General features: G+C 37.0%; 2 protein-coding genes across 2 annotated transcripts; both read left to right on the top strand.

Moving 5' to 3' along the window:
- Positions 1-4029: 4029 nt before the first annotated feature.
- On the top strand, positions 4030-5630 carry LOC309689244 (uncharacterized protein; the record flags this gene model as incomplete). The annotated part of the gene is made up of 3 exons (XM_082505535.1): positions 4030-4317; positions 4406-4750; positions 5254-5630. The coding sequence occupies exons 1-3, from the start codon at positions 4263-4265 to the stop codon at positions 5628-5630; spliced, it is 777 nt and encodes a 258-aa protein (XP_082361661.1). The 5' UTR covers positions 4030-4262.
- Positions 5631-11910: 6280 nt separating this feature from the next.
- Positions 11911-24471, top strand: LOC309687388 (uncharacterized protein). The gene is made up of 7 exons (XM_082502332.1): positions 11911-11982; positions 12711-12968; positions 15847-15957; positions 21994-22308; positions 22870-23127; positions 23216-23341; positions 23452-24471. Exons 1-7 carry the CDS (start codon positions 11934-11936, stop codon positions 23643-23645), a joined length of 1311 nt encoding a protein of 436 aa, XP_082358458.1. The 5' UTR covers positions 11911-11933; the 3' UTR covers positions 23646-24471.
- The last annotated feature ends 622 nt before the right edge of the window (positions 24472-25093 follow it).

Here is a 25093-nt window from a genome sequence, read left to right as displayed (position 1 = left end):
GCACAACCAGTCATTGATTTCCTCAATGCATTTACCAAGAGCCTGTACAGGGCCTCGGTCTCCTGGTGACATTGTGATATATATTTGTGTGTCATCTGCATAGTTGTGATAGTTTATTTTGTTGTTGTTTATAATCTGTGCCAGTGGGAGCATGTAGATGTTAAACAGAAGGGGTCCCAAGATGGAACCTTGGGGAACTCCACATGTGATACTTGTCTGCTCAGATGTGAAGTTACCTATTGATACAAAGTATTTCCTGTTTTCTACGTATGTTTTGAACCAGTTTAGTACAGTTCCTGAAAGACCTGTCCAGTTCTCCAGTCGTTTGAGTAATATGTTGTGGTCAACTGTATCAAATGCTGCACTGAGATCCAGTAAAACTAGGACTGACATTTTTCCACTGTCTGTATTCAGACATATGTCATTAAACACTTTGGTCAGAGCGGTTTCAGTGCTGTGGTTCTGTCTAAAACCTGACTGGAAGGCATCGTAGCAATTATTCTGTTTTAAGAAGTAACTGAGCTGTTGGGAAACTGCTTTTTCAATGATCTTACTTAAAAACGGGAGATTTGAGATCGGCCTGTAGTTGTTCATTTGTGTCTTGTCAAGATTGTCCTTTTTCAGTATAGGTTTGATTACAGCAGTTTTTAGTGATTCTGGAAACACACCTGATAATAAAGAAAAGTTGACGATCTGTAACAGGTCTGACTCTAAAGTCTTTGAGACCTTTTTGAAAAAACTTGTTGGCAGGACATCTAAACAGCCGGAGGAGGAGTTCAGTTGACCTAAGATGTCCTCCAGGTCTTTGCTGTTAATAGGTTGAAACTGTTTCATGGTGTTTAAACAGTTTTTTGGTGGACACAGTACATATCCTGGATCTGCTGTTGATGTACCAATTGCTTGTCTAATTTTTTGGATTTTTTCAGTGAAGAATTTGGCAAAGTCATTGCAGGCCATGGTCGAATGAAGTTCAGCTGCCACTGACACAGGAGGGTTTGTTAGCCTGTCAACTGTAGAAAATAAGACCCGAGCATTATGGCTGTTTTTAGTGATGATGTCAGAGAAGTAGGACCTCCTTGCATTCCTCAGTTGTAAATTATAATTGTGAAGTTTCTCTTTATAGATGTCATAATGAACCTGGAGGTTTGTTTTTCTCCATCTGCGCTCAGCTTTCCTACACTCTCTTTTTTCATTTTTCACCAGTGTGGAGTTTCTCCATGGAGACTTTTTCCTTCCAGAGATAACCTTCACCTTAATGGGAGCAATAGTGTCCATTACATTTAACATGTTAGCATTGAAGCTATTGACGAGCTCATTGACTGACCCTCTGGGCAGGTCAGGTGTTAATGGGAAGACCTGGTTAAAAATTGCACTACTGTGTTCAGTTATACACCGTTTTGTGATCACTGTTGTTGATATATTTGTGTGGGCTGAGATTTTACTTTCAAAGAAAACACAGTAATGATCAGACAGGCCCACATCAGACACAGTAACCTTTGAAATGCTCAGGCCTTTGGAGATCAGTAGGTCAAGACTGTGTCCTCTATTATGTGTGGCCTCTGTTACATGCTGAGTCAGCCCAAAGTTGCCCAGAGTGTTACTCAGGTCTTTAGTCCCTTTGTCCTGAGGGTTGTCCACATGAATGTTAAAATCCCCAGCAATAATTACACAGTCAAAATCAACACAGATCACAGACAGCAGTTCACTGAGGTCATTAAAAAAGTCTGTGCAGTATTTGGGAGGCCTGTAAACATTAAGAAACACAACTTTGGATGGGGCCTTCAGCTGTAAAGCCACATATTCAAAAGACTGAAAACTTCCAGGAGATAGCTGCTTACATTGAAATGATTCATTAAATAAGACAGCAACCCCTCCTCCTCTCCTGCTCGCCCTGACCTCACTGATAAAACTGTAGTTAGGAGGGGTCGTCTCGATGAGAACAGCTCCACTGTTACTTTGGTCCAACCAAGTTTCAGTTAAAAACATAAAATCAAGGCTGTGCTCAGTGATTAAATCATTAATTAAAAATGTTTTCCCAGCTAGAGATCTAATGTTTAATAAAGCCAACTTAAGTGTTTTAGAGGTATTACTTGTCCCCTCGTGTTTGGGAGCAGTCTGTGGCACACAAGGTATGTTTACTATGTTTAAAGATCTTTTAGAGTGCAGCTCTCTGTGTTTTGACCAGGCCACATGTCTCCTGTCACCTAAAAGTACAGAAATTTTAAAACCTTCTAGTAAACAGGGTCCCAGCTTCTCCTGGGAAAAGTCATCACTGCCATAATCCTCACAGCCCGGACCCTTCACATATCACATATCAGACTGCGGAGACAGGGCATGAAGAGGAACTAAGGGGGGCGAGGCTGGGCAATGTGACTTCGATTGCTCTGTTAAGGGTGGGGGCTTAACAGAGCAATCGATGGGGGCTCGATGGCGAACCTTTGGCCGCTCTGGTGGGGGGTTTATGGGGGACAAAAAGGGATTGGGACGGGGGGTAGATCTGAGCCCAGCATTGACCCGCTCCATCATCTCCTCAGTGAATTTCAGGTGTGGGGAGGAGGGAGAAAGGGAGGGGGAGGAGGGTGATGGCCTGTCAGGGGTTTGGGGGACTGGGGAAGGTCGTGGTCCCTTGTCCTGGTCGTTGGTGTTGTTGAGAGAGTTGGAGGCAAATAGGGACCCCTCTTCTTGCCTTAGATGTCTCTCCTTTCTGAGGCTCTTCCTCAGATGCCATGGATGTCTCTCCTTTCTGAGGATCTTCCCGGGTGGGGGCAAATGGAGCTCCTCCTCAAGGTTTCTGCTGGGCTTTGTCTGTTCTTGGAGTACTGTTTGTTCCTCTTTATGAGATAACTCCTCGTTTATCTCAGCCTTGGCACCAAGCACGGATGGATGACGTATGGAATAAAACAAGTTGGAGGTGAACAGTTTCACCCCTGACTTGTTAAAATTAAATCCATTTGCTTTGAACAGATGCCTGCGTTCCCAAAAAATATTAAAGTTGTCGATAAAATGCACTGAGTGGTCAGCACATGCTGATATATATATATATATATATATATATATATATATATATATATATATATATATATATGTGTGTGTGTGTGTGACTGGTCTGTTAGTTCAAAGTAGCCCTGTACCACTCGAACAGTTTCACTGCACCTCTCTCAGAGTGCTAGCTTCTATCTCTGCTCTGTGATGCAGGAAGTACCCATGCGTGGGTGTCTTTCTCACAGATGAGTTGTGCCTGGTTCCAGTTGAGCGCTCGTAAGTGGGTTACTGCCTCAGCCTGTGCTGATGTAGGCATTCATTAATTTGGAAGTGAATCATGTTTATCCTTATTTCCTTGATGGTAATTCTTCTTCTGTTAATGTTTAACCATCACTCCAGCTGTTTACTGATGTAAGTAAGAAATTAAATGTTTTTATTTTTTTAATAAAGTACAAAATATTCAACCTATTTTTCAATTAAAAATTAAAAGTAATTACAAAATTGTAATGTTTGCTTTAACATGTCTGCAATTTTTAATTTAATTACATTTACAATAAAGATTCAAGGCATATTACAGATGCATACATTTAGAATACCTAAATTTGTCTTCTTTACACAAATACTGTAGGCAAGTTTGAATACTTGTGAGTCGTGCATCTACATTTTTATATTGAATTCAGCCTGCTTTGATAGATATGAGGATTCAATGTTTTAATATTTTCTGGAAAACATTACTTCATAGTTCCATTTTGTGGCAATGATTTGCAGCATTTTAACAAGCTGGTTTTTCCTTGGTTATTTACATTTTATTTGTTCTATACTGTTTATCTCCTTTCCTTTCAGAAAGAAAACTCATCCAAACATACAAACATAAAAAGGCATCCCTCCTGCACACCATGTAAAGAGTGCTCTTTACAGGGTGTGCAGTACAGCAGTACAGCTCTCCCCACAGCAAGTTCTGAACTATTTGTGAATTAACTTGTCACCGCACATGTTGCCTGTTCTTTCTCAAAAGGATATGTCAAGAATACGTGACATATACTTTTTTATACTTGCATTGATATGCTGTGAAAGTGTCACCCTACAGTGTTGTCTAGAGACTTAGTTTTGCCGATGCAATTAGAGCAGCGATAGAAAAGTAAGATATGTATGTAAAGGTATGCTGAAAAAATACTGTCTAAAACAGTAAACAACAGTATATACGTTATACTGATTTATACCCAGCTTTGTTCATCATTGTCTACAGTAATTTTTAAAGATTAAAATCACAACGTGGCTTAATGAAGAGCATGGAGCAGTTTCTTATCATTGTGCTTGTGGCAGGGGGAATTCATGGTAAGATCATCTTCATAAAGAAGCCAAGTATTAGTATTTGTAGTGTGAATAATTTCAGCTCATGTTCATGTGAATGCATCTTTTCCAGCTCACGTTTCAGTTGATGAGACTACATGTGACCTCAGGACGAATACATGCCCATGCTTTCCTCTTCTTAAAGGAACTGTGTATATCCAAGTGATGACTGATGCTAGTGGCAGTGAAATGAAGTGTTTGAAGGTGCTTCCCATGGTGAACATAACTGTGTTCAATATAAAGAAAGAAAAAATAACAACAGACAAGGAATTGAACAACAGACTACAGTTTATAATCAAGAACGGGACACTCAAGATCACAAACCTGAGGAGGAATGATTCAGGTCAATACAGCATTGAGGTCTTTAATTCAAATGGAGTCCAAGAGAAAAACATTCATTTCACGCTGGATGTTAAAGGCAAGTTATATAACTTATTCTTTATTGTATATTTTTGAAATTATTATAAAGTTAATCAGAAATATAGCCATCTTGTTGGAGTAAAACAGAAAAACACAGTACACAACCCCTGTGCAACAAAGGGTAGAAGATGAAAACAAACAAAACAAAAAAAACTACACAGATAGATATAAATGTTTCATGTTGCTTAATTTTTCCAAATTCTTGAAGACAACAAATGGGATATTTCTTGATTTAGAATTTGTCTATCTATGGGCATTTCCAGTTCTTTTCACCACACATGGGCTGGGATCCATATTCATTATTTAATCTTTAACTTTAAAGTTTAAAGGGACACTGAAATTTTAAACGTTGTCACTGATTAGTGTTAGCTGCACTAAATGAGTACTTTAGGCAGTGAAGAAGAAGTATTATAGTAGAAAATTTGCCAGTAATGAAGGCAATCATTTCCATTTGTTGTCTGAATAATTTCAGCTCATGTTCTATTAAATGTGTTTTTCCAGCTCTCGTTCCAATTGATGAGACTACATGTGACCTCAGGACGAACACATGCCCATGCTCTCCTCTTCTTAAAGGAACTGTGTATATCCAAGTGATGACTGATGCTAGTGGCAGTGAAATGAAGTGTTTGAAGGTGCTTCCCAAGGGGAACATAACTGTGTTCAATATAAAGAAAGAAAAAATAACAACAGACAAGGAATTTAACAACAGACTAACATTTATAATCAAGAACGGGACACTCAAGATCACAAACCTGAGGAGGAATGATTCAGGTCAATACAGCATTGAGGTCTTTAATTCAGATGGAGTTCAAGAGAAAAACATTCATTTCACGCTGGATGTTAAAGACAATGGAAAAGTTGAAGGCAAGTTATTGTAACTTATTCTTTATTGTATATTTTTTAAGCTATTGTAAAGTTAAAGTTAATTGTTCATGATTTCTTGTTTGTTATTGTTACTATCGCCAAGCCTCTGCACTTGGGTCCTCTCGTAAATGCTTGATTGCATAGTGTACACTTTAGCAAACAGTAAACAGAAAACCGCAATTTCTGTTTTTGTTAAACATGTGCAAATGCTAAATGAAAAGAAAAACTGTAGTTCTTGTAGGTACTAAACACTCAAAATTGTGTCAATTTTTCTTCCGTTTACTTTGCATTGGCAGGTATGGGAACTTACTGTGATGGCAGCCAGGATGAAACTAAGTGCTATGGAGCTTTGGGAGGAACTGTGGACATCCATCTGGGCAGCATTTCGGAAATACTTGAATACCAATTGTTGAAGGATTCATTAAACATATTTAATGTGAAAAAGAATATGATCAGTTTTAAAACCACAGAACATAGGTATCTTTTCCTCAGTAATGGGACATTTAGGATCAATAACTTGAGCAGGAGTGACAGTGATAATTATACTCTTCAAGCCTTTGATTCAGATGGAAGAAGATCAGACGAGCGTATTTTACAGTTGTTTATTCAAGGTATTTTTTCTGTTCTGTTGGCAAACTAAATAATATATCACAAAATATCAAATACATGTATTTTGTTCTTTCCTTGTTTCCTTTTAGAGACTATAGAAAAAGACAGAGATTCTGATTTAAAATCTAAACTCATCTGTGTGTGTTTCTCTCAGCTTCTGTGTCCTCTGTCCTGCTGGTCTCTGAGTGTCTGTCCCAGGGAGAGAGGAGGGTGTCCTGCTCCTCTGAGGGAGGGGACAGTCCTCAGTACAGCTGGACTCTAAATGGACGCACACTGACAGATGCTGAGCTCCTTTCTGGAAATAATGAGACTAACATCATCACTTTGAAACAGCACGTCTCAGGACATCTGGTCTGCTCAGTCAGGAACAACGTCAGTAATGTCTCCAAAGAAGAGAGGATATCTACCTGTGGTGAGTGAGGTCTTTGTAAATAATATCTAATACTGAATCAGCAATTCAGTCAGTGTAGGTTCCCAGTCATCCAGCTCATGGTAGTAGTCTCGAGAGCTTGAGAAAAGACAGAAACTGGTCTTTTTTAGATATTTGTACTGCTACTGTAGTGTGAATATGTCTCTGCTCTGACTTGCCCTTGGGAAGTTAGCGACCAAAATGGTCAATTTGTACACCTTTCATAAATAATTTATTTATGGGCTATAAGCTTCATTTTCATTGATTGCATATTAATCAGTTGGACAATAATAATCACTGATGGCACATTAATAATTAAAACTTTAATGCAATGAATTTATTGATGTAATTGTCTTTATTTTCTCCTTGTGTTTTGCCATAAAAACACATGTTGACTTGTTTTTTTTTTAAATTTCATTTATTTTAGGAGCAGGAATTTTAACACTGATGGGTGGTGTTCTCTTAGCACTGATAATTTTCTTAGTTGTGGGTGTAGCAGTCATCTGTTCTCGGAGAAAGAAACAAAAAAAACAAACCTACAAAACAGGAAGGTAAAAAAAACTTTGTTCTTTTTATAATTACATATAACAATTTTTCTGTTTGCTGTTTTTTAAATAAACAATTTTTATTCTTTGCCAAAAGTTTGTTGATACATCAAAAAAGCCAGAAGTGAGCAAAATTAAAAGTCTTTTTTTTTGTGCGCATTTTGGTCAGAATCAGTTAAACGATTTCACAATTTTCAGTCTACTGAAGAAATGATGGTAAACTTCTGTTTAGAACTCAAACGATTATTTTAATGACTCACTTATGTTACTTTATTCCTCTTGCTTCTCTGCCGAGGAAGAAGATGACCAGGAAATAAAGTTTACTGATGTCAGTCTCACACAACAGCAAGGAAAGCAAGTTGTCAAAGAGGGGAGATAGAGGTGGAGACAGAGTAATCCCAAGTCACCCATGTGATTTACCCAGGGTTGTGAGCTTTATGATGTTTTGGGGTTTTACTCATTTTTCAAATTAATTTTGTTCAATGGGGCTTTAGGTTCATTGTGGGTAATGGTGAGTTTGGTGTTCAAGCTCAATAATCTTCTGTTCACATTCTACCTTCTGTTTACCTTTGAATGTCATCTATAGATCTATATTTTTAGTTCATGGTTTCGTTTATAATGTTAGTTCATTTTCATTGGGAGCAACCAGGATGGACAAGAGTAGAAATTAGTATATTAGAGGCACAGCTCAGGTTGAGCAGTTTGGAGACAACATGGTTGTCATGTTGGACATGCAGAGAGCTGATATGATAGGAGAGGATACTGGGGATAGGAAGACGGACTGCTGGGATGGCCCCTAAAAGTACCAGATGGAAGAAGAGGTATTCCTGACCTGCCCAGACAGTTTATAATAAAACATCAGAGGGTAAACCTCATCTTCTGTTTCTGTCCTCTTATTTTAGTATCTCATTTTCTCCATATACTGCATTGTATATAAATGTAATCATGAACACAGGTTACAAACATTGTACAAACTGCTTTTATTAAAAAATGAATTCATTAAAATATGTGCTGCAGTCTGTGTTCATCCAGAGTTAAATGTAGTGACACAGTAGAATATAACAAAAATAAATAAAAGAATAAAAATGAGGCTTTTCATTTTAAAACCTGCATGTGTGCTTGTGGTTTGTGTAGTAGCACTTACTATTGCTTCACTGTGTTTCCTTCTGTGCACAATGACGGTTTTACCTGACATATAACATCAACGAACAGAACTTCAGACAACACTTCAAAACTGAGCAAAACAACAAGAAATAATGTCTGTGAAGGTGTTTCAAGGTTTGACGGAATCTGTTATTTATATTTCTTAAATTAAAAACAATTGTGGCTTAATTACACACTTTTTTGGTAATTTTTGTGTACTTCAAAGTGCTTAAAAATCCCCTTTAACTTGTTAATTTAATTTAGCTGTAAATATCAAGTGTCGATGAAAAAGCATAATAAGTTGGACAATATTGCACATAATGTCATCTTTGTATATATCTATTTACTTACTGTATATAATGTTTTTCTCTATATATTTTGCACAGTCGAGGAGCGTATCAGGTCACATTTCACTTCGTGTTATACTTGTATAACTATGTACGTGAAAAATCCTGAATTGAATCTTGAATAAAATTACAAAATTGGTTTAGGAGTTTTAGAGTTTTAGTATTACTAAATTAATGACTGCAGTCTGTCTTCTCAGTCTCTGCAGTTGTATTGTAGTCACATCCTGCCTGGTCTGAGTTCACACATTCTTATTTAGAAGCTGATCACTAAAACAGGAAACATGGTCAGAGGTTTTGCCTATTTGTGTCTTAGTAAAGTACAAGGTTTACTTAAAAGCTGCCTGCTCAGTCACAAGAGGCTGAATAGTGAAGAAACACAGAAACTGTGTTTGTGTAGGTGATACTATTAGTTGTCCTTTGTGGTGAACTGGGTTTAATTATTTGAAACCTGTAGCAACCGTGATATTAAAGACAGTCACTAAATAGATTGTAATGAACGTTATGTGTGAGTTCACTAGGGAAGATCTGTAGTCACTCATTTGCCTGCTTCTCTGTTCTCTACCTCACTGCCACTTTCCCACGCTGTCAGTCTCAATACCGTCATCTTTACTCTAGTCCAATCATCTTCTTACTCACCTTCTTTGGGCTAATCAGTGTCCACTGCGCTCTTTATCATTCTCCTTTCCTCATTCATGCAGTTTTTTCAGCTTTTTACATGTGGCATATCATTAATATATATTTACATGTTATATATCAGCGCAAGGTCGAAGATTTGGTTTTGGCATTGGTGGGGGGTGGGGACAGATGATTCAGCCACCGAACCCTGCCATGTTTCTTTTTTTTTTTTTTGTCTTTGCTTCTTAATACAAAGAGGAGAAATATACTTGCCTACATATGCTATTCTACATGCTTTTAAACCATTTAAAATCACAATTCATAGTTTTATATGTGAATTATATAATGTTAAATTACTATTAAACAAATGACTAAGTATTTTAGACTTTAGTTTACCTCGGCCATATTCCATATAAATCAGGTATTCAAAAATAAAAATAGTTTCAAATACAATCATGACAATAAAAGAATATGACTTTAAGGACTTAACAACATTACTTCATATTATAGTACACCAACATCTCTTATACAAAACTACTCATATAAGATTACCACAAAGTAAAAGATCTCTCAGAAAAATTATGCAACATTTTAGGTAAACTACTGCCTCTATCAAATCTGTGAGCTGGGATTTTTTATTCTAAACATGAACTACTGTTACAGCAACAGACATGGACTACTGGTGCCCCACACAACAACTCAATGTCCACTATGTGAAGCAGCCAAACACATGCCTTCTCCTTTCGTTAGCTGAGATAAACTTCTGGCATATTTGTTTTACATCTATACTGTCCAGTCTCTCCTGGTGGACAGGTTATTCATGGTTACATACAATTTTAGACTGATGTGGGCCAAGCCTAGCACATACTTACCAACTTTGAGACCTCAGAATTAGGGAGACATTCAAAAGGGCTGTTGGGGGTTGGGGGGTGGGAGTGGTATACATATACACAAAAAACTTGAATCTTACAGTGTTTATTTATCAAATAAAATAAGTTAAATGTCACTGTTATTATTGTCCGGCCGGAAACAGGCCGGGGGTGTCCAAATTCTGAAGCTGCGTCCACCAGAGGACCCGGCCTTCGCAGTCATGGGCCGGGTCCTCCAGTTTTTTCCTGAATTATGAAGAAATATGGGCCCCAGTTGGGCAGCACGTAGTGTGGGCTGCCCATAATAAGCAGAGAGGGTTCCACAGTGGGGCCAATTGTACATATAGTAGTATTTCCACACTCTAAGGCAGGGGTATTAAACTAAAATTTGAGGAGGTCCAGTTGGAGAAAATCTTCTCAAGCAGAGGTCCGGGACACGTCCTCCGTGTCAGGAGCACGTTGTTGGGCGGTGAAAGAACTGGTTAAGATCCTTGTGGATTGATCATATTGGGCTCTGAGACTGCTAATTTTCTGGGACCTGAGTTCAGACTTGGGTGGGTATGATTGTTCAAAGGCTTTGTGCTTTGCCTCATAGTGGCGTTTGACATTGCCACTTTTAATCAGTGCCACGGTTTCTGAACATATGAGACACACTGGTTTGCTGCTTGCGGCTGGAGGAATGAACATATATGCGTCGGTCCATTCAGTCTTGAAAGTTCTATTTTCTCTTTTTTGAAAGCGCCATAGTTGTTTTACCTCTTGTGACTCCACCTCACGTCTTGTCTCCCTGTATCGTTTATCGCCTCGCTTGTCATTCGCCTCTCACCGTCTCTTTCCTCTGTCTGTCTGTGTCTGCATTCAGCGTTGCGATCGCCTTGAATGCACAGATTTGATTGGCTAAGTAGTGTCACGTGGGTGGCTTAACGCGCACTCGCTTGGTTTGTATGTTCCCTGGTCTAATACAATGTAATGTTACCGCTTAAAATTGAATCGCCCCATCAAAATTAAATATAATTTAATATTTTGTTAACTATAGGTCCGGGTCCACATAGGATGGCGTCTGGGTCCGGACTCGGACCCCGGTCCGCCTGTTAGTGACCCCTGCTCTAAGGCTACGTCCACACTAGCCCCGATAAATTTGAAAATGGTGCTTTTGTCTGAAACGCCAAAATGGAGAAAGAAAAGATGTGTTTTCAAATGACAACGTATTAGTGTGGACATGGCCTAAGTGTGGGCTGCCTTACATGAGCCCCTAAGATGTGCCCCACATTTCACACTAATATACAGTACAGTACTTCTGATATTGAACATAAAATACTTTTGGTTTTAAACAAGTATTTTCAACATCATGAACAGAAAGCGAAAATATAACATGAATGCAGTCAGTTATAAATAAGTTGCGTAACCGTGTCGCCTCAGTGAAGACATAAAGTCAGACTATTTAAAAATGTGTTGATTATCAAAAAGTAATCCAGTGCAACCAATGATATGAAGCGAAAATGAAACCTTTATAAATAATTCCGAAATCTTTTCCCCCTAATTGTCTATATTTATTTGTGTTTGTGGGGCCAAAAAAAGAAACAAACAAACAAAAGAAAAGAAGTTGTTAAGTACAACATCAATGAAACCTGACACCAAAATTTTTAAGAATTCTTCTCTGAGGCTAATCGCTAACAGGGCACACTGGAGCCTGTTCAGACCAGCACACACACGCCTGTTTCTGAGTAAAAAACTTTGAAAGCTGCAGACTGTATCAACAAAGGCTGAACACTGAGCAGACATGGAAGCTGTAGCTGGACTGTTGTTGATGTTGTTCGGAGTTTCTCATGGTGAGCTACAAAACTTGCTTAATACCTAATCTTATAACAATGAGATGTTTTGCAGCCACGGAATCTAGTACAGTCCATAAAATAAGTTTGGAACAAAAAGAACAACAACAACAAAAGACAAATTTTTCCAGCTTGCTTGGCCTGCTTTTCTTTAAACATTAATGTGCCATTCTGAGATCATTGAATATGCAGTAAACACATATAAGTAAATACAACTATGACAAATTACCTCATTAAACAACTGTTCTATTTCATACCAGACATTTTTACTTTTTTTCTTGTAGAAAAGTACAGGCTACTTAAAACATTTGATGATGGTGTGGTAAGGCAACATGCACAGCTGCAGAGTCTAAACGCTACAGCAGCCAAATACAATTCAGACATTTGTTTTGTCGTTTGGAAAATTGCAATTTTCCAGCTAGGTTTTGTAAATTTTCATCTTGATGAATATCTGCACAAGGAAACTAGAGCTGCTAACTTACCCCAAACTATGTTTCAGTCACAGACCTGTATAATACGTATCTGTTCACAAATAAAAGCTTTACATTAATGGACTTAAACTGACAATCGTCAGAAAATGTAACCACAGTCCTTCTGGCAGGGACTACAAACTAAAATCCACAAGTTCCCGTGGACAATTTTCAGATATATTTTTTTGCTTTCCCAGTTATTCATTGGAGACCAAAATCCTGTCACGGTATCAGAATTGATCTGTGTGTTTCTCTCAGCTCCTGTGTCCTCTGTCCTGCTGGTCTCTGAGTGTCTGTCCCAGGGAGAGATGAGGGCGTCCTGCTCCTCTGAGGGAGGGGACAGTCCTCAGTACAGCTGGACTCTGGATGGACGCACACTGACAGATGCTGAGCTCCTTTCTGGAAATAATGAGACTAACATCATCACTCTGAAACAGCACGTCTCAGGACATCTGGTCTGCTCAGTCAGTAATAACGTCAGTGATGTCTTCAAAGAAGAGAGGATATCTACCTCTGGTGAGTGAGGTCTTTGTAAATAATATCTGATAATCACTCAGCAATTGATATGCTCACTTTGTATATCTTTAGCAAATTACGTGGGTTTCTTTGCTCATAGGCTTTATTTTCATTAACTGCACTTCAGTCATCAGGACACAGATATCAGAGTGTGTGCATAAAACTAATAACACTGTGTGTACTGAACCAGCAAAGAGTTCTGTGGGTAAGGAACAAGAAACTGCCATCAGAGATGAATCATGATGGATTAGTAAGTGAAAACTAAGTAGATCCAATGAAATCAGTTTTTTCATCTTTTGTTGTCTTTTATCTTTGAAACATGCAATTTGTCATTGATTGGTGGTGGACTCTCAGCTCTGGTAATTTTCATGGCTCTGGGTGCAGTTATCATCTGCTCAGAGAAAAAGAAAAACGACAAACGCCTAAAACAAAACGGTAACAAACATCTTTTTTTTCTTTCTCCCATTACTCAGGTCGCTCTTTTTTGCATTTTTTAAGAAGATAAACAGAATAATTGAGCACTTTTAAATAGTTTTTTTTTTTATTCTTGCTAAGAGTTTATTGATATCTGTTATGTGTCAGTTAAATATGCAAGTATTGTTAACCAACTACCTTTAACACAAAGTGTTTGAAAGCAATTTTGCCCAGCTTTGTAAAGCTTAAAGCTCCCAAAAGAATGTTAAAAGTCATGTTTTATTTATTTATTTATCTATGTAAAATGCAAATCATTTTTGCATCTTTGTGGTAAAACGAACTTTTTCCATACAGTGACATTTTTTGACTATTAGCAAACAGTTTCATAGAACATGAAAAATTCTTTAATCATTCACTGACTCTATTTGCTGCTCTGCAGAGAATGGAGATGGCCAAGAAGTCTATGCTAATGTTGGTGTTGTGGCAGGTGAAGCAAAGGGAGAAAATAGCAGAGCTGGAGTTAATCAAGTTTTCAAAATGAACTTGCCAGACTGAAACAACAGGAGATGGTTTTGTTTATGCTAACATCCAAAATATGCACGATAATTTAAGCGGTCACTACTTTTATATAGACTGCATCACCCAAAGTCCATGGACGGAGGAGGTGATGCCAAGATGCCTAGAGGTCTTTCAGTTAATGTGATTTCCCATCGTACAAATATAAACCATCAAGGATCATGCTTATTGATTTATTAATTTATCTTATTTTCACTGTATTGTGCAAAATGGTTCTGTTGTTAGGGAACCTCTGCATTTACTGTTACACTACTACTGTGACTGTTTTCCACACTATTTTTAAATAATTACATTTAAAATCATTACACTTTGTAAAAAATTCAGTGCAGAAAAAGTTTTGGTCATTGATAAAAGATCTGAATGCCCACAGCTGACTTTTCAGTTACAGAAGAAGAGAACACGTTATATTAAAGTTTTGTAGTTGTATTTTTTCTTTGATATCTGCATAATAAATTTTACAGTCGAAACAAAAATAATTTCCTAACTTATTTAAGTACGGTTGTGGTGGGTTGTGGTAAGTGGTGTCACTGCAGGAGAGGGAGCACCTGAACAGCATCCGCAATCACCCTTCACCAGCTTAAAGTCTGTGTTATAACTGTTGTCATTGCTGTTGGTGGTGATGTGTGTGGCTGGCAGCTGTAGAGCTGCAGCCATGTGTTTGTGACAGCAACCGTGAGAGAGTAAAAGTGTCAATAAAGTATGCTGAAAAGCATGTTCATGTATGAATCATCAAATCTGCTGTGGTATGTTTACAACAGTTTAGTTCAAATTTATGTAACATTACTTCATAATGTATGTCATCTCAAGAAACATTACACAATAAAACCTGCCAGCATCATATATTTGAATCTCAGACTGTGTTGATTTTTTATCATAGAGATCACAATAACAATATTGATTATATTCTGTCATTTAGGGAAGTTACGTGATCTGCATCTTGTCAACTTAATTGTATTTTCAATTAGCTCAGAGCCAGTTTACCACAGAACCCTTTAGGTAAGAAGATCTTTGACACTGTATTACAAGCTCAGTCTCAATTCAAATATCATCAAAATACAAAAACTCAGAATAAGATTTATGCAGCTTAACTCTGCTTCTACAGTCATGTTGAAGCTGAAGATGAAAAACTAGATACAAAGAAACTGTCAGCATGGTTAGAGTGGTGTAGTCTCTCCTTTTTTCTGCTTGTCATCAGAAAACATCTGTGGCATATTTACATATAAAAATTAAACTGTTAACCTGATCTAGGGCATATAGATTTTAGGAATTAATGTGTAAATAGTGTTCTTAAAGAGAACTTTATAAAAATGTCACAAAGTAAAATGGCCTGTATTTGTATAGCGCTTTACTTGGTCCCTAAGGACCCCAAAGCGCTTTACACGTTCAGTCATCCACCCATTCACACACTGGTGATGGCAAGCTACAATGCAGCCACAGCCGCCTTGGGGCGCACCGACAGAGGAGAACCAGACCCTCTGACCACCACCAGTAGGCAACAGGTGAAGTGTCTTGCCCAAGGACATACGACCAAGACTGTCTGAGCCGCGGCTCGAACCGGCAACCTTCCGGTTACAAGACGAACTCCCAACTCTTGAACCACGATCGCAACAAAGTAGATAACGCTTCTTCTTTCTCTACCAAAGATGTTATGTGAAAATACAGGCTTTCATATATTTTCCTTACGTACAGCTACACTGTAATATTTGTTCATTTGTAGAATATATCAAATAATATACTCTGGACTGAAAATCTTTATTGAATCTCTCCCTCGTTCTCTCTGGCTCTTTTTAGTGAAATTCTAGCAGCTTAATATCAGATATGACCACCATTATTCTTCAACACAGTATGAACTCTGTTAAGTAAATCTTCTTGTAATTTCTTTAAGTAGCTTTCAGGAATAGTTATCCAGGGTTCTTCAAGGACATTCGACGCTCTTCTTTGAAAGTTGGCTGTGATTTCTGCTGTTCTTTCAAGATGATCCTACACTGCTTAAATAATGGTGAGTTGCAAGTTTTGGGGAGGCCAAACCATGACTGTCCAGTCCTGGGTCAGTAACCCAGAGTTTGGATTTATTTTATTATTATTATTATTAATCTGTGACTTCATGGTTTATGATTACTAGTGTTTTGGTTTCTGTTTAAGCACTCTAGTCTTTCTTTGCTCTGGTAATTCTAGTTTTTTAAGTTTTGTTCTGGTGCCCCCATGTTTAGTCTATGTTTAGTTCTGTCCTCCTGTTTGTCTTGTTCCCCAGTCAGTAGTGTCTCATGTCACTCCTGTCCCTGTACTCAGTGTTCTCTCTGTTCAGTATCTAGTGTGGGTCTCTGTGTCTGTCATGTACTTCCTGTTTTATTTTGACTGTTCTGCTCTATGTTCAGCCTCTGTTCCCCGTCTGGTCTGTGTAATTAGTACCAGCTGTGTTTCCCTTCTCTCCCATTTCTTGATTAGTTAGATTACTCCGTCCATCCCAGTTTATATGTTCTGTTTCCCTGTTTTGACACCCAAGTTTGTACAGCACAATAAAGCTGCCTTGTATTATTGGGAATAAAGAGAGCTCAGTTTTTATCATATTAAGAAAAACTGTTTTGTTTCTCCTAGTGAATACTTTGAATTGATCCTTTAACATCTGGTATCTAAATATTTCTGAGCTGCTGCCCGTCAGTTCAAGGTCCACAGTTACTCCGGAAGGAAGCAAAACAAAAACAAAAAGAATTTAAATATTTATTTAAAACAAACATATTTTTTCTGGATCTGTTTGTATCAGTTGAAGTAAATAAATTATATGCAAAATTTATATAAGTCTGTGAGTAAAACACAGAGATCTGACAACAACACTAAAGAACATCTAAATATTAGTTTAATTGAACTTACCTAATTAGCTTATCCTAATAATGCGATGCATTGTGTTTGTTACTTAAGATGATGTGACGGAAAGGAAAAAGTAAGTGATAAGAACTGCGGACATGACCAGACTTACTCTGTGACCTGCCTTTGTTTAATTTCTGTTTGCTCGATGGGGAAGTTCACACACGAATCCCACAGGCAGGTTAGGGTTGGGGTGGCTGGTGCCAGTCACAAATCTGGATAAATGGTGAACGTTGCATCATGTCAAATATGGTAATATGTCAAACACATATCACTTGTGTCAGGGGCCGTGTTAACAGCAACCTGTAACAGAACAGTAACAAATATCTTAGAGGTGAAGTATGTGCAGAAACAACAGCAGTGTGTGAAAATGATGAGAATGATTAATGTGTTACTGATTTCAGAACTGTATTAAGAGTGGTGAGAATAACATTTCTGCTGTGAGAATTGTGCAAATGCAATCAATAAAAACTGTAATATCAATTTAGTTAAGCTGTTACACACACTTCAAACCTACCTGACCCCTGTGAGGATGCCACCTACAAATATGTCACTGCAATAATTCAGAACAAATAATCTGGCAAAACTTAATAAGTGTAATTTCCCAATTTCAGATTGATGACAGAATATGGGAAAGCATTGTTTTTATGATATTCCTGTAAACATCAGTGCAAAAATGCTTTGAAGCTGTATAATTCTTAATCACTGGAGGGCGCCATTATCTAAAAATTGAGCTGATTCCATTATGAATTCAGTGTTCAGGTTTTAAAATCAAATGTTACATTTCAAACCCAGTTTGGCTTAACTATGTTTTTGTTGAGTGAGTCAGGGGTGACAGAAGAATAGCAAGAAGAGTGAGACATGCTATGATTTATGGTTTGGATCTGGATGTTAAGATCTTCAATGGTAGTAACCCGAATGTACAAGACTCAAAATAAGTATATCAGAGGGAACAGCTCAGGTTGAGGATTTTGGAGACAAAGTTAGAGAAGCAAGTCTGAGAGGGTTTAGACATGTGGTGAGGTTTTTAAATACTGGAGAGGTGTAATCGAGGGTGCTGAATATCGAGCTGCCAGGCAGGAGGAAAACAGAAAGCCTGCAGAAGTTGATAATCTACCGTGGTGACCTCTAGAGGGAGCAAACAAAAGAAGATGAAAAAGCTGTGGTTTTCCTGATCTGCCCAGGCAACTAATATATAATATCAGAGATTATATTTCAATCTCCACACACATATTCTGCTTTGGATTTCTTCTTTCAGCATCTATTTTCCTCAAAATACTGTATCATATACAGATGTAATAGTTTGAACGCACCCACATTGCCTAAACTATTTTTATTAAAAATTAAAAGCAAAAAAATAAAACATCAAAAGGCATTGTGTACCCTGTGCTCATCAGTCTACATTTTAAACATAGACATAAACATAGAGCAGGAGCACAATATAACCAAGAAGAGTTATTGAGAGGCTCTGTGTAATAAAAGCTACATGCATATTTGTGATTTGAATGGTGACACTTTTTTTGTGTTTCACTTCTTTCTGTGTGCAGTGATGGTAACAGTTGCTGTGCAATGACATTGATGTCTCCTTTTATGGCGAAACCTAACATGAGACCTCGACACACAGAAATTTGGTACATTTCAAAACCACTGAAAAACACAACAATCATTAATGCCTGTGAAAGTGTTTCAAGGTTTGACAGGTAAAAATAATTGACTGTTTTTCATTAAATTGGTAGGCAGCTTCTTTCTTTTGTCTCTCTTTGCAGCTCTATTGTAGTCACATCCTGCCTGGTCAGTGTTCACACGTTCTTCCACCAACAGGAAACATGGTCAGTGTAGGTTGTGCCTTTTTACATCTTGGTAAAGTAGAAGAGTTTGTCTGAAAGCTGCCTGCTGAATAGGCTGAATGGAGAAGAAACACAGAAGCTGTGTTTGTGTAGGTGATGCTGATATCATATTATTATTTTATATTACTGATGATGCTATTATTGCATCATATCTGTGGTGAGCTGTATTTAATTGTTTGAAATATGCAGCAGCTGGGGTAATAAGTGTTGTCACTGAATCGATGATAATATTATCTTTAGTGTTCTGCAGCTTAAAGGTTGAGCTACACTTATGATAAATTTATACAAAAATAAAATTCATTATAAGTTTTCCTTGGATTTAAAGTTGCCTGGATATTAAATGAAAGCTCTCTTTGCTACAATCTCCACTGATGTTTGTGGATGATTACTATTTACACTTATCACATGTAAGGAATCACTCGGACAGCTGAAAACTGTACCAGCACGCATTGAACAGTGAGAAAAGATGGAAGCTGTGCTTGGATTGATGATTGTTCTACTGGGAGTTGCTCAGGGTGAGTTTTTCAGCTTTTGAGATGCAACACTTTTATAATGTAAAAATCTTATATATCAACAGTGTGTTTTGAAGCCATGGCATGTGTTAGTACATTTGACTACTTGAAAACAGCCAAAGGATCTCTTGTCTTTTATTTGTTTATAAGTTCAGCTTATTTACAGTATGCACTTAAGGTAAAAACAAGCAGTGCTGAGTTATAGTCATGTTGGCAAATACAGATTTCCAACATGACTAATGTGTTCATCAGTTACAGTAGCGGTATGATGCAGTAGTGTTGAGTGATATATTTTTTAAAGTTTTTAACTGGAAAAAATATAGCTGCAGATAAATGGAGAAATTCTTTACTTTGTGCATTCATTTTTAGAATTTAGGCAGTTTTTGTTCATCCTTGCTGCACAAAACCAACTTCTTCTTCAACTTCTTCTTCTTGTAGTTTTTGTGGTTGAAATGGAATTACCTCATAATGGAATCTTTTTACCTATTTTCTTTTTCCCACATCTAAGGATGTTTACTTTTCCAACTAAATGTTAAAACTTTAAATTAAAATTTCGTAAGGTACAAAAAGTAGCTTGGTTTATTCAAAATTTTATTGCCATGATTTCGTAATTGTAGTTGTCATAGGTGACATATTATACACTGTTTACTTACCAAATTGCTTTAGTAGTACTCTATTTTCTGCACTATAAGGCACATTTAGAATGCTTACATTTTCTCAAAAATCAGCAGTGCGCTTTATAATCCGGTGCGCCTCATGTATGAATTCTGGTTGTGCTTACTGACCTCGAACCAATTTTATGTGATAAACCGTTCTCAAAAATCTGTCAAAAAGATTTTTAGTACGACTTTGGTAAGCTACGAAGCCGCACTGCTGTCGGAGCATTATGGATAACATAGTCAGGAGCCTCACGGAGTCTGTTCAGGTCCTAAAGATAAATGAACTCTGGGCCATCACTGGGAGTTAAAAACCTTCTAAATGCTTTCATCTTTAATATAATGATCAGCATTGCTGCTTTACCAGGTGTAACAATTAAGTTCAAAATCGAGGCATCCATGAAAACAGAATTTATTAAATTTAATGGAGTTAGAAGTTAGCAGGGAGTTAGCTCGCTAGTTTCCACCTAAACAGGATATACCATGTTCTGACTGAAAGATTTCGTAAACAAATTAAGACGTACAGCTCTGCTATCACTTCCGACATAAATGAAGAGAGAAACTAAACAGCAGTGACGTTTGTAATGTACAGAGATGGGCAGTAACTTCCAGTCAGAGAATGTTGCATATAATTAAATTTTTGCTAGATGCATAAAGTTAAAAGATTAAAACTAATAAAACAAGTTTTAAAAAGAGACTTTTCCATTTGGTTACATTTTGAATGATGGATTATGTAGAAAAAGTAGAATTGGGCTGAAAGATCTATCGCTTTATCACCTATTCAGGTTGTAAATTGTGTTTTTAAAAAGTAACTAAGTAATTAATTACTTTTGAAAATAAGTAATCAGTAAAGTAATGGGATTACTTTTGGGGGGAAGTAATCAGTAATTAGCTACTGATTACTTTTTTCAAGTAACTTGACCAACACTGGTAATGTACACTATATAAATGGTGTATATAGACAAAGGCATCTCTTAATATTTGAATTCAGGTGTTTTCGGTTACATTGCCGCAGGCATATTAAATCAAGCACCATACAGCCCACTTTTACAAACATTTGTGAAATAATGCAAAGCTTTAAAGGACTCCATGAATTGATCAAATAATGAAATAATACAATAAATCAAAATTCAAAGTATAAAACTAGGGACAAAAATTTTATAAAAAATAAAATGAATTGCAAATAGCAGTAGTAAAAAGACGAAACATAGCTATCAAGTTGAAGCCTTCAATTTGACACTATTATAAACTCATATTGTGTTTGTCTCATATGATTCTAATTACAGATGTAGGCCTGTCGCTGGTATTATTACATAGAGTAATGATGTGAAACCTTTCAAGTATAAAACTAGGGACTGCTCTCACTTCCAACATAGATGAAGACAGAAAACTAAACAGCAGTGACTTTTGTAGGGTTACTAAAGTTGGGCTGGTTGGTATATAATGATTTGCTACATGATCGCTAGTGACACAGCTACGTTAGCACAACATAAACACAGTGAAGCTAGAGGACGAATGCTAACTTTTTTCCACTCAATAAAAGTTAACGTGAGGGTTCCCGATGGTATTCGGACAAATGCAATCGCATGGCAGGATGCTATAAACAGACCAAACTTCAGTCAGGAGAACAACTGAGATAACCCATCCACAATAAAGGTTAGTCATTAATATACTGCAACAACACAGGAATAGAGCAGCTGAAAGAAGATTCAACATTCATGAATCAATGGTACGGAAATGGAAGAAGCAAGAAGAATGAGTTGAGCAAAATTGACTTATCTGACGCTTATCTGCCTTATGTATGAAAACAGACCCGTTCGGGGACAGTGCACCTTATAATCCAGTGTGCCTTATGATCTGAAAATATGGTATATTTAGTCGTTAAGATATCTCTAAATTTTGGACTTTACTACTGTAACGTTGCAAGTTTGTTGCAAAGTTTGTAGTGACCATGTTTGCAGTGACCGTGTACTGGTGCCTCTATTACCTGTGACATATAAGACACAATGCCAGGTATAATACCTTGTTTTTACACGTTATAACCAATTAACCCACTGTGAGTGAAATATTCAGAATTATTTTTTAATTGCTTCAGTGCTGCTTAATATCTTTTTTATTGTTGTTGTTTTTTTTACAAAAATATTTTTTGAATTTGCAGGTGTGGAAACTTACTGTGATGGCAGACAGGATGGAGCTCAGTGTTATGGAGCTTTGGGAGGAGCTGTGGACATCCAGCTGATGGACAGCACCTCAGAATTACCTAGATACCAATTATTAAAGAATTCTTTAAAAATATTAGATGTGAAAAATAATCAGGTTAATATGATAGGAAACAGGTCTACCATTATTCCCAGTAATGGAACATTTAGGCTCAATAACCTGAGCAGCAATGACAGTGGTAATTATAGCCTTAAGACCTTTGATTCAGATGGAAAATCATCAGGCCAGCGGACTTTCAAGTTGATCTTTCAAGGTAATTTTTTCCATTTCAAGAAATGACTACAATTATTATATATAGTGCTTAACAAATGTATAAAAACATCAAACATTTTAAACTTTATAGATAAATACTTTATAGTGTTTAAAATATAATTTGGATTAAAGGGCTAATAAATATTGGTGCATGAAAAATCATAGAAACATAAAAAATATATTTGCTAATCATCAATAATGTTTATTTAAGGCAGGTGTGGTATAAACGTTGCATTAGATGGTAGCCTAATAAATGTGTTAAGCCCTGTAAATGTAACATTATTTTGGGTAATCTACATAACATATCATCTTATATAATATATCTCATATTCTGTGTGGTATAGATGGTCCTTTACTTTACAACATAAACAGCTTGAGGCAACTGTTGTTGTGATTTGTTGCTATTAATAAAATTAGATTAGATTAGACTGAATTTGAATATTTAATTGAAAATTCTAAATTTAACTGTATTTTGTGGCTACAATTCTCTTCCTTATATACTATTAAGAATGAACAGTTCTGACATATAATATCAAAACTCATCTGTGTGTGTTTCTCTCAGCTCCTGTGTCCTCTGTCCTGCTGGTCTCTGAGTGTCTGTCCCAGGGAGAGATGAGGGTGTCCTGCTCCTCTGAGGGAGGGGACAGTCCTCAGTACAGCTGGAGTCTGGATGGACGCACACTGACAGATGCTGAGCTCCTTTCTGGAAATAATAAGAGTAACAACATTATTCTGAAACAGCACGTCTCAGGACATCTGGTCTGCTCAGTGAGAAATCATGTCAATAGTGTCTGCAAAGAACAAAGGATATGCACTTGTGGTGAGTAAGAACATGATGCAAAAATATCTTAAGAGTTATGAGTTTTACATTTGTTATAAATTATTGAAACAGCAAATGAATTCCTCAGGATTCATATTCATTAACTGCACTTTATCTGATGGGACACACATTACAAAGTGGGTGCTTGCAACCAAAAATACCCTGTGTATTAAACCAACAATGGGCCCTATAAAAGTCTCTGACACTCCTCTAGGTAAGGAATCAATCCTCTAGTAGTATCACTTACTCCAATGGTAACTCAGTTATACATAAGTGAACCTGGTCAAAGCTCTAATTTAATGTGATATTTGTGTCTCTGAACAGATAACTCCTTACTTTTATGTGGTTTGAGAGCAGTGATGGGAATTCTCTTATTAATTGGGATTTTCATCTACTTTGCTTGGAAGAAAAAGAAAACTGAAAAAGCTGAAGTCTCTGCTGTCCCACAAATGATGGACTATCCAGACAACTCTGTTCTGATGGTTGAAATGAGAAGTTCTACTTCTTGCAATGTGTAGTGTCAACTTTGATCTACTGACATTTCACATCTCTGTGCGTGTGAAAATAACACTTAGATGACACGTATCTCTTGTTTTTATTCACTAATCATGTTTTACATTTGCACAGCTTACACTGAATTACCATGAGAAGGTCTGAGTATCTTATGCATTTGTATTCTGTGGAAACTAATATAACAAATGTTGTAACTGTAAGTAGAGTAGTCTTTTAATCTGAGACATTTTTTGGCCTAAAATCAAATACATATTACATAATTGCAAATAGAAATAATCAACCCACCAGAAACTACTGTTTGTACTAAACTGAATTTGAGCACTGTTGCAAGTGGTTGAAATCAACATCACTGATTCATACTGTGTACTTTTCTTTTGTTATTGCTACACTGTAACAATATATTTGCAGGACAGGTTTATTTATTGCTGCGTTTTCTTGCTTACCTTGTGTATCTGTCTGGTTCTGCCTTTTCTGTGTTTCCTTAACTTTCTGTCTTTGTGTCAAGCTCATATGTCATAGTCTAGGTATTAATGTTAGTCATTTCCTGTTTTAATTTGCCATCCCTTGTGCTTTGTGTTCTGTTTTGTTTCTCTTATTTCATTAGCCTGGGATAAGTGTCTGTACTCCCACCTCTTGCCTGTTCCCTCATCTTCCTATATGTTCATGTATGGCCTCAGTCTCATTTAGTTTCATGTTCTGTTCTTCCTCTAGACAGTGTGCCTCTTGCTGTGTGTTCTGCTGTTCATGTGTCCTACCAAGTAAACCTAGTTCATTAGTTCCTGTTTCTACCTTGATTGAATTATTCTATTCTGTATTTTAGTTTTTGTTCATTTAGCAATAAAGCTGTTTTGAGTTTAACTTCTGTCTTTGCGTCCTAACCTTCCTGCTACACAGCCAGTGACATGTGACACAGGAAGCATGATGTTTAGAGTGTGAAACAATAGCACAGTGTGACTGTCCATATCTTATCAAGATGTACAGTTTCAGAGCTTCTGCTTATAAGCAGATATGTCCACTTGCTTAGCCAAGTTTTGTTAAATTCAACCAGCAATTTTGTAAACAAAACATCTCAAAACCTTTGTTTTTAAATGGATACATGGACTGATACTGTGATGAGGTCAGAAACTGCAATAGATTTCAAACTTGTAGATGACTACTGTAAAACTGTTAACTATTAAATAGGTCAGTCCAAGAAAGCGTTGATGATAAAGAGTATTCTTATTGTTACAGCAAGTGTAAAATACCCTAAAAAACCTTTTATTGTCAAGAGCTGTTTATTTTGGGTTCCTCTAATACATTTAGGGCCTTTGAGGTAGTGCAATAAAAACTACATTCAATAAAATCACTTTAAACAGAATATGGTCAGACAAAGCTTTAAATGGCCAAAAAAAAACCCAATGAAAGCAGCATTATTTATATGTGTCAATGGAAGGAGCCATTATGTGAGATATTT

Source organism: Aulonocara stuartgranti (assembly GCF_965226115.1).
Source record: "Aulonocara stuartgranti genome assembly, chromosome: 2".
NCBI lineage: Eukaryota > Metazoa > Chordata > Actinopteri > Cichliformes > Cichlidae > Aulonocara > Aulonocara stuartgranti.
This window is presented reverse-complemented; position numbering and strand designations above follow the sequence as displayed.